Source organism: Pelophylax lessonae, assembly GCF_965119305.1.
Source record: "Pelophylax lessonae genome assembly, chromosome: 10".
In the NCBI taxonomy this organism is placed as follows: Eukaryota; Metazoa; Chordata; class Amphibia; order Anura; family Ranidae; genus Pelophylax; species Pelophylax lessonae.
The window spans coordinates 217,315,627-217,330,286 of NC_138777.1; the positions used below are offsets into that span (position 1 = coordinate 217,315,627).

General features: G+C 45.4%; 1 protein-coding gene across 1 annotated transcript in view; it reads left to right on the forward strand.

Annotated features, from left to right (window-relative positions):
* The window catches only part of ANKRD27 (ankyrin repeat domain 27), a 92,152-nt gene that overhangs the window by 3,591 nt on the left and 73,901 nt on the right, over positions 1 to 14,660 (forward strand). The window contains exon 2 of the mRNA XM_082269946.1: positions 9,199 to 9,309. Coding sequence (XP_082126072.1) covers positions 9,199 to 9,309 — 111 coding nt within the window. The remainder of the gene's footprint in view (positions 1 to 9,198; positions 9,310 to 14,660) is intronic.

Sequence of the window (14,660 nt, forward strand, 5' to 3'; positions counted from 1 at the left end):
GGCTCCCTTCTCACATGCCGCCGGTGTCCTGTCCGGCCGCGAGTAGGGGGTGTGACGTCCCGCCCCCTGCTCCTGACTGTGGCTCCTTCACACTAGGTCCACGCCCCGCCCCCCTGTTCGTGGCTTTTGGCTCTGGCTGCAGTTCAGGTATGTGATGTGGAGCTGAGCACATTTGGGGGAGAAGAATACGGTAGCTGGCAGCTGCAGAAGCATTAGTGTGCAGACTGCCATATGTTGTTGCCACTTGCCATGCTCATTACATTAGAGTGCCCTATAAAGTGCCCCTTAAAAAAAAAAAAAAAGAAAAAAAATGTGCCCAACAGAGTGCTCCCTTGACATAAAATGTGGCCATCAGCGTGCCCCTTATTTTATGCTAAGGGACATGCTGATGAGCATATTTTATGTTAAGGGGCACTCTGATGGGCATATTTTATTTTAAGGGGCACGCTAATGGGCATATTTTATGTTAAGAGCAACGCTGATTTAAATGTTTTGTTTTGCCCATCAGAGTGCCCCTAACATAAAATGTGCCCATCTGCGTGCCCCCTAAAAATTGGCAAAATAAATGGAAAAAATGCGAAACACCGTGTTCGGTATTCGGCCTTCGGCCAAGCATTTCATTATTATTCGGCTTCGGCCAAGAATTTCATTTCGGTGCATCCCTAATATATATATATATATATATATATATATATATATATATATATATATATATATATATATATATATATAATATAGTGATATTTGGGGTGATAGCTCCAAGGGATCACGTGCACAAGCCAGGTAAACTTAAACAAGACGTGGTTTATTTTCTTCCACAACAGAAATAAAGCTTCCAGCAGCAAACAGTTCAGAAAACAGGTATAACTTAAAAGTCCACTTAACTCCAGCATAAATGGTAAATTATAATACGATATCGGCTTTTGGCAGGGGCTTTTACCCCAGGTATGCAGTCCCAAGCAGCCACCAAGTCTCCAGCCACCATGCAGCACACAAAAACACTTGTTTTTAGCAGCTCAGTCTCCCAGGTGTATCTCCAGCTCCTACTCTCCCACCCCCACTGACACGACTTCCTGTTTTTAAGAGCTGCTCATCTGGGAGAGGGCTTAAACCTTGCCTTCCTGAGATCCCATACTTCCCTTACCGGGACCACAGTCCAAATATTGGTGCAATGTAACATCCATCCAGGACCCAACCTCTATGACCTCCAAAATATATATATATATATATACAGTGGGTACGGAAAGTATTCAGACCCCCTTAAATTTTTCACTCTTTGTTATATTGCAGCCATTTGCTAAAATCATTTAGGTTCATTCTTCTTCCTCATGAATGTACACATAGCACCCCATACTGACAGAAAAACACAGCATTGTTGACATTGTTGCAGATTTATTAAAAAAGAAAAACTGAAATATCACATGGTCCTAAGTATTCAGACCCTTTGCTGTGACACTCATATATTTAACTCAGGTGCTTTCCATTTCTTCTGATCATCCTTGAGATGGTTCTACACCTTCATTTGAGTCCAGCTGTGTTTGATTATACTGATTGGACTTGATTAGGAAAGCCACACACCTGTCTATATAAGACCTTCCAGATCACAATGCATGTCAGAGCAAATGAGAATCATGAGGTCAAAGGAACTGCCTGAAGAGCTCAGAGATAGAATTGTGGCAAGGCACAGATCTGGCCAAGGTTACAAAAAGATTTCTGCTGCACTTAAGGTTCCTAAGAGCACAGTGGCCTCCATAATCCTCAAATGGAAGACGTTTGGGACGACCAGAACCCTTCCTAGAGCTGGCCGTCCGGCCAAACTGAGCTATTGGGGGAGAAGAGCCTTGGTGAGAGAGGTAAAGAAGAACCCAAAGATCACTGTGGCTGAGCTCCAGAGATGCAGTCAGGAGATGGGAGAAAGTTGTAGAAAGTCAACCATCACTGCAGCCCTCCACCAGTCGGGGCTTTATGGCAGAGTGGCCCGACGGAAGCCTCTCCTCAGTGTAAGACACATGAACACTCCAAAAACACCTGAAGGACTCCAAGATGGTGAGAAATAAGATTCTCTGGTCTGATGAGACCAAAATAGAACTTTTTGGCCTTAATTCTAAGCGGTATGTGTGGAGAAAACCAGGCACTGCTCATCACCTGTCCAATACAGTCCCAACAGTGAAGCATGGTGGTGGCAGCATCATGCTGTGGGGGTGTTTTAGAGCTGCAGGGACAGGACGACTGGTTGCAATCGAGGGAAAGATGAATGCGGCCAAGTACAGGGATATCCTGGACAAAAACCTTCTCCAGAGTGCTCTGGACCTCAGACTGGGTCGAAGGTTTACCTTCCAACAAGACAATGACCCTAAGCACACAGCTAAAATAACGAAGGAGTGGCTTCACAACAACTCCGTGACTGTTCTTGAATGGCCCAGCCAGAGCCCTGACTTAAACCCAATTGAGCATCTCTGGAGAGACCTAAAAATGGCTGTCCACCAACGTTTACCATCCAACCTGACAGAACTGGAGAGGATCTGCAAGGAGGAATGGCAGAGGATCCCCAAATCCAGGTGTGAAAGACTTGTTGCATCTTTCCCAAAAAGACTCCTGGCTGTATTAGATCAAAAGGGGGCTTCTACTAAATACTGAGCAAAGGGTCTGAATACTTAGGACCATGTGATATTTCAGTTTTTCTTTTTTAATAAATCTGCAACAATGTCAACAATTCTGTGTTTTTCTGTCAGTATGGGGTGCTATGTGTACATTCATGAGGAAGAAGAATGAACCTAAATGATTTTAGCAAATGGCTGCAATATAACAAAGAGTGAAAAATTTAAGGGGGTCTGAATACTTTCCGTACCCACTGTATATATATATATATATATATATATATATATATATATATATATATATATATATATATATATATAATATATATATATGTATGTGCGTGTGTATGGGTGGCAATAGGGCACCGCAAGGAGAAATAGAGGTTGATTTACTAAAACTGGAGAGTGTAAAATTTGGGGTAGCTCTGCATAGAAAGCTTCAAGGTTTTATTGTCAAAGCTTATTGGACAAGCTGAAGTTAGAAGCTGATTGGCTACCATGCACAGCTACACCAGATTTTGCACTCTCCAGTTTTAGTAAATCAACACCATCATCTATGGAGCAGCAGCAATCTGGCACCTCAAGGGCAAATAGGCCACAGGGCAGTAATGTGGCACAGTAAGGGGAAATATTTCTAGATTGTAAGCTCTAATGAGCAGGGCCCTCTAGTTCCTCCGGTTTTGAACTGTATTGTCTTCCCTCACATTGTAAAGCGCTGCGCAAACTGTTGGCGCTATATAAATCCTGTATAATAATAATATTTCATAGGACAGCAGTAAGACACAGCCAGGAGAAAGTCTATGATGTGGCAATATCACACAGCAGAGAACAATAATCCACAGGGCAGTAAGCCCAGGATGACAGTCACATGGCAGCAATCCAAGGCGCACAGGACCGGGATCACAGGGCATCATAGAGATCTACTCACTCTGATGATCAAGGAGCCTCCAGCAGCAGGTGAAGGGTCAGAGTGGGTGCCATAGACTCCTGGATCCAGGGAAGCAGAGGACAGGTCCTGTGCATTTAGCTACAACTTGGAGTGCACCCAGGCAGCTAGGCAGAATGAGGGACAGAGGACAAAGAACAAAAAAAAAAAGGCAAGAGTCCTTTTGGAGGAGATTGCTGGGTCCAGGGAGAGGTTGACCCCCCTAGAGTGATCATCAGGTTCACCAGGTACCTGGATAAATTAGAGCAATAATGTGGAGGGCCATATGGCACCAGGAAAGGGGCTTCTTGGTCAAGGCAGGCAGAGGGGAGGATCCTGGAGGCTTAATGCATCAGCAGAGAACTGTTTTGAATTGGCTAAAACATTCTATTTAGACTCTTTAGTCTCTATGTGGATCATGAAGGCCTTGGCAAGTCAGCAGTATCAGCCGCGTCCCGTCTTGTGTTTAATCTTGTGATTCTTCAATAGACAGTAGACTGAGCACGTCACTGTTCTATTTAAGGAAAAATCGTGTCTTCACGCCTGTTCTCAAGAGGCAATAAAGAGGTTTTCTTTCTTTATTCAATACTGATGACCATAGATTATGTCTAAACGTAATTATTTGTAGTGGCGGTGCGAACTCTTCTTGTGCCACCGCCCGACCTCCCTGCCGGTTAAATCCAGTCTATGAGAACATTTGTGTCAGGACTGTGACAATATTCGGAACCTTTTGCAAGTCAGCTGACGGGCGAAATTGCTCCTAATTTACAAGGCTTAATCTTCTCGTTTGTTTCCGTCAGTGCGACTGCTAGGATAATGGGCGTGAAATGATCTCATTTCTCGCTCTATTAGACTCAAAGGAGGACTTCTAACAGATTGAATAGAAAAGTTCTGGTGTTTTATGATATTTAGAATTTATGAGTTTGAAATGATCTGAAATTGTTTGCTAGAGGAAATTGTACGCTTTTGTATTTGGAACAAGCTCAAAAAGTTAATCTGTTTTTCAATTAAATAGAATTCTGGAATATATTTTAGCGATGTGCCCAAGTTTGTTGGTTTAAGATAGTGGAATGTCTAAGATATTCTGTAGTTGTGCCCTAAAGCTGAACTCTGGGCACAAATACTTTTAATAAAATATCTCTCTCAATAGCCCCAAAGGATATAAATCCTCCGTGTGCAGCAAATGCCTTTACAAACCCAGATATGACCTTGTAAAAGTAGCAGTGACATTACTGTGCTGTACATAGGCTGTGCAGAGAGCCAAGCTGTGGGAGGGGCCCAGCTGGTCCCACCCACTACAGGCTGCCTGCAGAAAACTACTAGAGGGGGGTGGAGACCAGACCAGTCCCCCTGCACTAGGAGAGAGAGCCAAGCTGTGAGAGGGGCCCAACAGGCTCCACCCACTACAGGCTGCCTGCAGAAAACTACAGGACGGGGTGGAGACCAGACCAGTCCCCCTGCATTAGGAGAGAGAGAGCCTAGCTGTGGGAGGGGCCCAGCTGCTCCCACCCACTACAGGCTGCCTACAGAAATCTACAAGAGGGGGTGGAGACCAGACCAGTCCCCCTGCACTAGGAGAGAGAGCCAAGCTGTAAGAGGGGCCCAGCTGGTCCCACCCACTACAGGCTGCCTGCAGAAAACTACAGGACGGGGTGGAGACCAGACCAGTCAACCTGCACAAGGAGAGAGAGCCATGCTGTGGGAGGGGCCCAGCTGGTCCCACCCACTACAGGCTGCCTGCAGAAAACTACAAGAGGGGGGTGGAGACCAGACCAGTCCCCCTGCACTAGGAGAGAGAGCCAAGCTGTGAGAGGGGCCCAACAGGCTCCACCCACTACAGGCTGCCTGCAGAAAACTACAAGATGAAGGTGGAGACCAGACCAGTCCCCCTGCACAAGGAGTGAGAGTCAAGCTGTGGGAGGGGCCCAGCTGGTCCCACCCACTACAGAATGCCTACAGGAAACTACAGGAGGAGGTGGAGACCAGATCAGTCACCCTGCACAAGGAGAGAGAGAGCGGCCGTGAGAGGTCTTTATTACAGGAAGTCTCACACTGGATTACTGCACAGATCTGGAAGAAATTCACAAAGCTCACCGAGATTCAAGGAACAGTACACATTATTCTTGTATCTAGACAATGTATGCTGATCCTGGAGTTCAGTTTTAAAGACTTTGTCCCTGGTGAATTGTCACCTTCAACAGAATCCCCGGTGTGACATAGGATCCTAATTTGAGTTTTATATGATATTCAGCTTTGCAAAGGTAGTTGGGTGGAATCCATTAAATCTGATTTTTGTCCTTCCTTTCTCAATTGTACATGCTCTTCTCCTGGACTGAAATTGCTTCCTATGATTTTGCAGCAAGTCAGATAAGAGCTGGTCTCATTTCCTGCCTGGAGGACCTCCAGCAGCATCTAGCACTTTCCTCCCCAGCCTTGACTGTCCCTGGCCCGTCCCTTTCATTCATTGGATCTCAGTTCTTTCAATCATAGAGGCTCAGCAGCATATGTAGGTATATCCTAGGTCAGCCTGCATGCAAATGCAGCCTTCCTAGTAGAGATTGACTGATTATCGGCAAAGCCGATATATCAAGGGCCGATATGCACTTTCCCCGATATATCGGAATCGGCCTTTTGATTTACCGATATTGCCGATATTTCGGAAAGTGCTTGTACCGGGGTGATGCCTGCAGCTAGAGGTATCACCCCGCTACCGGTGTCCATAGCCGACGGTTGGCTGTCTTGTAATGACAACCAATGCAGCTGAGAAGCCGCTCGGCTGTTATTCCAAGGTGCAGGAGGGGATGTCCCCCCCCTCCTCCCGCCGCCTTCTGCGGCTCGCCCGGGTCTCCTATCCCACCGGGAGACCCGGGAATCCTACCTTCACTGCCGCCGTCTGACCCGGGTCTCCATTTCTTTGAATTTGGCGCCGCCGCGTACCCGGAGGTGATGTCATGAGGCAGGGTGTTGTGATGGTTTCAGGAAGCTATGTACAGCACCCTGCCAACCGTTTCAGGAAGCTATGTGCAGCACCCTGCCAACCGCACGATTTGCCTGCATTGCATAGAAAAGCACAGATACCCAGTGATAACATCACCACATCTAAAATAGGATCTATAATGAAAGGTTTTATTTAAAATGTTATTAGAATGTTGATGTGAGAGAAAGGAAGAAAAAGGAAAGCCAAAATACAAGTAGATAAAATTTCAGCTTTAATTCTAGTGAGATGTCTGCTCACTAACATCTTTGAGAAGTAAGTGAGTGAGTAAGAAGCAAGCCTATCAACAACTAATCCAATCTGAAATATGACATTTGATGGGATTGGCCTTCAACTATAATTAAGCTCAATTCCATTTTTTTTTTTTTGTTAACGGAAGCCCAGCATTTGAATACATAAAAAAGGACGGCATCGCTAAAATACTCACCCTATCAATGGTGCTGTCCCCTACAGCAATCCGCTGCCAGTCCTCTTCTGGGTTGCAACAACCTACTTCCTGCGAGCCCAGGGTGTCATGGACCTACTTCTCTTGGGCCTCGCCAACATGGTGCTCTGGACAGACTGGGCAGTAATGCAGAGAATGGTACTGATGTCCCTTTGTCAGTGATATTCTGTATAAAAGGAACTGCTCAGCAGCAAAGAGGAGGTGAAGAGGATGTTGTGTGTCACGTGACCAGCCAGAGGACTGAAACAGGTAAGTATTGGAAACGTTATCAAAAAAACATGCCACTTGGCCTCCAGGTAGGAAAAATGCAAGGACTGAGGGGCAAATTACTTCAAATTTACTTTTATTTGAGGAACACAGATAAGTTACATCTTAGGCATTAAAGTGATACTAAACACACACTGTTCAATTTACATTGTCCCTTCTATTTCTGTATGTGAATGATGGCACTGTAATTATTTTAATTTAAACAAAATTTAAAGCGGAGTTCCACCCAAAAGTGGAACTTCCGCTTTAGGGAGTCCTGACCCCCCGACATGCCACATTTGGCATGTCATTTTTTGGGGGGGGGGGGGAGCGGGTACCTAGTTTTGACAGGTACCCGCTCCCACTTCCGCTCGGAGCGCCGCGGCGCCCTGAGCGGAAGTTCTCCTCTCCCCCTCCCTCCCTGCAATCTTCTGGGACACGTCAGAGGTCCCAGAAGATTGCCGGCCAATCACGGCGCGCAGCGCGACTCGCGCATGCGCAGTGGGTACCCGGCTGTGAAGCCGCAAACTGTAACAGCCGGGTGCCCACAGCAGTGATGCCGGCGCCGAGGGAGAGGATCGAGGCTTCCGGCGGCCGCATCGCTGGACCGTTGGACAGGTGAGTAAATGGCTGGAACTCCGCTTTAAGTACCTTTTTTCAAATCGATATAAAGAGCTGTCACATGGCCCAGCTCTTTCCCAGCCTGTCTGCAGAGAAACCCAAGCAGGAGGAGCTTCTAGTCCTCTTCTGCTGGTCACATGTTCATTAAAGCGATCCTAAACAAACACTGTTCAATTTACATCCTCCCTTCTATTTCTGTATGTGAATGATGGCACTGTAATTATTTTAATTCAAATAAAATCTAAGTACCTTTTTTCAAATCGATATACAGAGCTGTCACATGACCCAGCTCTTTCCCAGCCTGTCTGCAGAGAAGCATAAGCAGTGCTGGTCACATGTTCAAAAGAAAAAAGAAATGCAGCATATGGAATGAAGAGTAAAAAAAAAAAATATCAATAAACGGTTTACAGTTGTCCTACAAATATATATTTGAAATCAAATCTTTATTATTTGTTGGCAATAACATGTTGTGGGTGTATTTCTCTCAGTCACAGGCTGTGTCATGCCCCTCCAGCCTATGTCTTAGAATAGGAGGTAGGTGAAGCCTCCGTCAATCTACATGTAGTATCCAACCCCCATTGTGTTTAGCTGGTTAGTGGGCATGGAGGAGGAGGAAGGGAGGGGGCTGTCATTTAACACTCTCTGTATACGCACACATGTGTGACATGGGCAGTCACATGGGCTGCTCAGATGTCATAGAGAGGAAATACTCAGCAGAGAAACTCACTGAAAACTGAGCATGTGCAGAGTTCCCACCACAGCTGCAAAATCCCTAGCTGAAATGGGGACATGGACAGAAGGGGGAGATGGAGAGCAGCAGGATCAACCAGGAGTTTTGCAGAATACAGAAAACGAATCTCATGTGAATTTGAACATTTTAATTACAGTTATAAACACCCATCAACATTCGCATCAAAATAACATTCCTAACGGGGATGGCTATTTTAGGCAAAAGCTAAAGACCATTACCAATGAACTGAAAAGAAAAAGATGTAATGGATTGTATTTTAAGACAAAGCGATTAGCATTGTTATATCAAAAAAGAGGAGATAAATCTGAAATGAGGATGAGGATGAAGGGAAATAAGTAGGGTGGTTTGAGTAGGATGCTAACATAGGAGAAGATAATAGGGAGGGGTTCCTCTGCAGCAGTCGTCTGTAAGTGCAATGTCTAGCATAGGCACTTAAACTTTCAAAAGCTTGTGTGCAGTCAAATAATTCAATGACTGCCATTGAGGGTAGAGGTAGGCTAAGTAAATTTTGGAGAGAATTGGGCTTGAATAGTTCTGTACTCTTGCGATTGCCATGTGAAAATGCAACAGTTTTGTGTCTATTCCATTACCAGCTTGTCTTCTGACTTGTTCCTGCAGGTTCTGGTGCCTTGTAAGGGAAGTATAACAAGCAGTTCATTCTCCAGCAGCTACTTTGAGTCATACGTTCTCAAACCCAACGAAGGAAGCTTTCTGACTGAGGATGGAAAGGTAAGGACATCTTGCAAATCTTTTCCCTGATGCTGGACCTTTTTATCAGTATTGTTAGTGATGCAGCACCTTCGGATAATTCAAATGATAAACAAGTGTTGCAGTTCAAGGTCTCAAGTTTTAGGCCTCGTGCACACGGGACGTTTGAAAAAACGAGCTGCAAAGCCAGTTCTGACACCAGAAAAAAGCAGCTTTAAAAACGTGCTTTTAGAAGCATTTTGTATTGGCGTTAATGCATGTTTTATTTGCATTTAGCAGCCTTTCTCTGCCCTCTTCTATTTTCAAACCTCGAATCCAACTACTACAGCTTAAAAACGTCTGACGTGGCCTAACGCTGTATGCAACGTTAAGCAGCCTTTAGCAGCGTCAGGTGTTTTTACAGCTTAACGCTGCTGCTCCAGACCGAGCTGGCCTTGGTTTTTTTTTTTTTTTTACAGCTTGAAAAAGCCTATGCCACTTACAGCTCCTAAAAGCCTGTGTGTGCATGAGGCCATAGAAAAACATGGAGGGGCATTTTTAAGCTGCAAAAAAAAAAAAAAACGCCTGACGCTTCTAAAAGCAGCTGTAAAAATGCCCTGTGTGCATGAGGCCTTATTGCCTTCCAGGAGACTATCTGCATGGGTTTTATTCTACAATTCAAATGCATACTAGCGATTAATTGACCCCCTCCCAAAATTGGCTCTAACGTGTTTATAATTGTGATGGGGGTGTTGGATCATGATCCCCTGCGTTGGGCAGGGACTGATGGGAATAGAAAACAAAACCAAAGAAAATTCCCAGCTCAACTCACCAGCCACTCTGCACCCAACCAAATTACCCTGTCTTAACAGTTTGCATTAAAAACAGGGGTTTAGTTAGCTCACATTAGCAAATACTTGCATAAGCTGCACAGCTGCTACAAGGCACCCCGATATATCTACAAGTCCTAACGCTTGTAGATTTATGAGAGCCTCCGTAGTAGAAGCACATGCATTCCAATTCATAGAGGACCGGTGAGCCTGGAGGAAGCCCCCACCCCTCCTTAAAAGCACAGGGGTGCACTGGACACCCAGCACATAGCACAATGGCAGCAAAGTTTGCAGACTGGCTGGTGAGTTGAGCTGGGAATTTTCTTTGGTTTTGTTTTGCATGCGTTTCCCTTTTTATGTGCTCCTTGCTGTGAAGGCCAGTTATAGTTGGGGGCAGTGGCCAGTTGTTTGGGATGGTTAAAGCTGAACTCCAGGCACAAAAACTATTATTTAAATACATTCCTCACTAACCACAAAGGATCTAAATCCACCAAAAGCCTTTACATTAACCAGATTTTACCTTGTAAAGGTAGCGGTGACATCATCCATGTGCTGTACATAGCTTTTGCAGAGAACAGAGCTATGGGAGCGGCCCAGCACACTCCACAAACTACTAGATGCCCATGGAAAACCACAGAAGGGGCGGAGACTAGACCAGTTTCACTGCACAAGGTGAGAGAGCAGCGGTGAGCAGTCTGTATTACAGGAAGCTCCTGCACGGAATCAAATTCTCACACTGGATTACTGCACATATCGGGAATAAATATACAAAGCATACCAAGAATCCTTGAAGAATACACAAGACTCTTATTTATCGATAATATTTGCTTAACCCGGAGTTCAGTTTTAAAGCTCCCTGTAAGGGCCTGTGTACATGGCCTTTTGTTTTCCTTAGAACTGATTTCTTTTTCAAGTCAGAGTGCTGAAGAAGCTTGAGGGAGTAAAAAAACGCACCTGTGAAGGAGCATGAATGGAACAGGACTCCGAAATATCCCAAATTGATCTGAAAAGCAAGCAAATACCTCTGAAATACACCTCATTCCCATATGCTGAGGGACTTGTTTTTGCAGTGCATGATTTCTCTTGTGCGCTTTTCCTTTGTTGATTCTGCCAGTGGCTCTTCCTTCTCTAGGGTGACAATGCTTCTTAGCAGTTGGCTATGTGGGAGCAGTGTTGTCACACTAGAAGTGCGCGGTATGTCTGTTGAAGCTGCCGGTCTCACTCATAGGATCACAGTCGCATTCACAGATGCAGAAGCAGTTGATCTCATCAGCAGGGTTTTCTTTCGTTCATTGATGGACACAGCTCCTGTCATTCTTGACCATTGGGTTATACTGCCCCCTTCAGGAGTAGGACACTAGGTAGAAAAAAAAAGTCTGGCTACACCCATGGGTAGTCCCTGGAGGTATACGCCCTCTCTCTGCTATAGTCTGCCTAGTCAGGAGTAAGGACCTTGTTCCTTGCTTGGGATCTTTGGTCCTGGCAAAATTTTATAGATTTTTTTTCCCCCCTCGATTTTTCCTGTGGGAACTACTATCAAATGCCAGACTGGGTGACTGGCGGGATAATCTAGATCCAGTGATCACCCCAGTCTGGCCAGCGAGCACACGCAGGCATCAGCTTAGCGCTAGGTCGGCCACGATATAGCCCCTCCTGGATGGGGGTTTGGCTATGCAAGTTAAATGTCTCGCGAGGTCGCCCCTGCCTCATCTGTCTCATCAGATCTTGAATCTGATTCGGCTGCCACAGAAGTGGGTCACCCTGCTGGGTCTGCGACCATGCGCCTGGAATCCTCTGATAGTGAGGATCATTCCTCAATGTCTGCTACCATGCGTGAAAAGGCGCTGGTAGATGCACTGATTGTATCTGCGCATGAGACCTTAAAGATGGAGGACCCAGCTGAAGCTGCGGGTACCTTTTGGCACTCATAAGCCATCTAGAGCAGCAAAGGTGTTCCCTTTTCCAGCCTATTTTGACAGAATTGTCGCTAAAGAGTGAGGACGACCAAAGCGTCCCCGTGGGGTTCCTAAGCGCTTTACTGGGCGTTAATCCTATGAGGAGTCCCTTCTTAAGAAGTGGACTGTGCCACCGGTGGTGGATCCTCCGGTTTCCAGATTAAACAAGGCAACCATGATTCCGGTGGAAGAGTCCCCGGCCTTTAAGGATGCAGCTGACCGGAAGGCGGAGTCTGTGGCCCACAATATGTACACCTTAGCTGGTTCAGCAATGAGGCACGAATTTACCATTTCTCTGGTGTCGCAAACCCTGACTGAGTGGGCTAAGCTCCTACGCCATGACCTGGAGGGAGAACAGCTCCCTCCTGCCTTTGCTGAGCTGGCGGACCAGCTGGTTCAGGGGCTGCAGTTTATATGTGATACCTCATGAAGAAAAGAAAAGAAAGGGGGGAAGGGGAAGTAAGAAAGGGTGGGAGATATAATTTCATAACAACTGGCATGTTAATAAATAACAAGGGTAAAAAATATATAGCCATAAATATTAACCAATACTATAAAGCCAGTTGTTGGATGAAAAATATATGGGAGAGGGGTAAAGGGGAAAATTCGGGACTTTGAATGAGGTGTGTGGTAACGATTGGTACATACATAGGTAAAATACGCAGGTAGGTCTCATATGATGATAAAAAAAACATTTTATTGGCGATGTCATCGACAGACATAAGAACATCATAGTATAAATATAATTGATACGGCAAGTAAATGGTAATAATTAAACCAAATCATATACATAAGAACTGATTGGTTGTAGACTGGAGTAGAACACTAATTGTCAAGCGATATTGAAGGATCCAAAAAATAGAAATAAGGAATGCATCATAAACAAGCTCTACGCGTTTCATGGAATGTAATCCACTTCCTCAGGAGCAGATGCATCATATATTACTGTAGAAAAAAGAGAATCCTTTTTACAGATAGCATTAAAAATGATAAAGGACTAATAAATAATGATAGGGAAGGGATATAATATCTCTAGCCTATATGTTCTCCAGCCAGTGTACTTACAATCCAGCAATGACATCAACACCTAAGTATAGTGGGGGGCAGACCACTGGGGGAACGTCTCTACCGGGAACTGAGAGAGCTTGATCCAAGGTCATCCGGGCACAATAAGAAGATTCCACAAAGAAATGTGTATTCAATAATGTGATGAGCAAATCCATATAGATAATGGTCACCAGAGGGTTCTAAAAATAAATAGTTGTAAATATGAAAAAACTTGTGTAGTACATATAAATAAATAAATAGACTAAAATAGACTGGGTAGTGTAAACTACCCAGCAGAACCCATAATCAGAGAGCCATGTTGTGTGAAATTGATGAAATAAACCAAGAGTGTGCTAATCAGAATAGATGGTGTAAAGGATAAACCAAATAGGAAGTGCCTGTGAAACAGATAGGAAGTGCCTATGAACCAGGGAGGGAGTGTGATGAACAGATCCACATATGTGATACCTCCTTGAACGCGGCTCCCCTAATGGCTTGGCTGTCGTCCTTTTGCATTTATTTTGGCTCAAATGCTGGTCTGTGGACTAGACTTCTAAAAAGGCCTTTACTAATCTACTATTTCAAGGAAATCGCCTGTTTGGAGCTACCCTGGATGACATCATTAAAGGTCTCACAGGGGGGGAAGAGTACCTTTCTTCCACAGGCTACTAAGGGAAAGGAACCTCGTCGTAGATGTGGACCTGCCTTTTTGGCTCATAGGAAGTTTTTTCGCCCCTCAGGGTCGACTGACAAGGGCTCGAAGCATTTCAGGGCCTTCTCTGATGGATCCGAACAAACCTGGTCTGCCAAGCCGAGAGTGGGCTTCTCCAGACCCGCTGACTAGGCTCCTTCTGCATGAAGGTGCGCCCCCACCCGTATCGGTCTGGCTACAAGATCGAGTTTTGCTCTTGTCCCACGGTAAGGTTTTTTCCTTTCAACCTGCGCCTGTCCCCAGACCGGTTACAGGGTCTGTATGGGGCGGTACAAGACCTGTTCCTTCAAGGAGTGATTGTCCCAGTTCTGACTTCGGAACGTTTTCAGGGTTTTTACTCAAACCTGTTCACGGTCCCCAGGAAGGAAGGCAAAGTGCATCCAATCCTGGACCTCAAGGTGCTAAACTGCTTTGTGCAGGTACGGAAGTTCAGAATGGAGTCTATTCGAATGGTGGTGACATCCCTGCATCAGGGGGATTTCCTCGCTTCTATAGATTTCAAGGGTGTCTATCTTCACATTCCAATTTGTGCCAGTCACCAGCCTTTTCTCTGCTTTGCTGTGGGAGAGGAGCATTATCGTTAACCTTTGGTCTCGCCTCCGCTCCTCGGGTCTTCACAAAAGTGTTGGCTCCGGTGCTATCCTTGCTATGCCAATGGGGGATCACGGTACTGGGCTACTTGGATGATCTTCTTCTGCGAGCGGAGTCTCCCTCTGCTCTGGTGGAGAACCTGCAGCTCACAATACGAACTCTGTGGGAGTTTGGCTGGATTCTGAATTTTCAGAAGTCTGCCCTGGTTCTGTCCACGAAGCTTAACTTATTTGGGCCTGACTCTGGACTCGGCCGTAG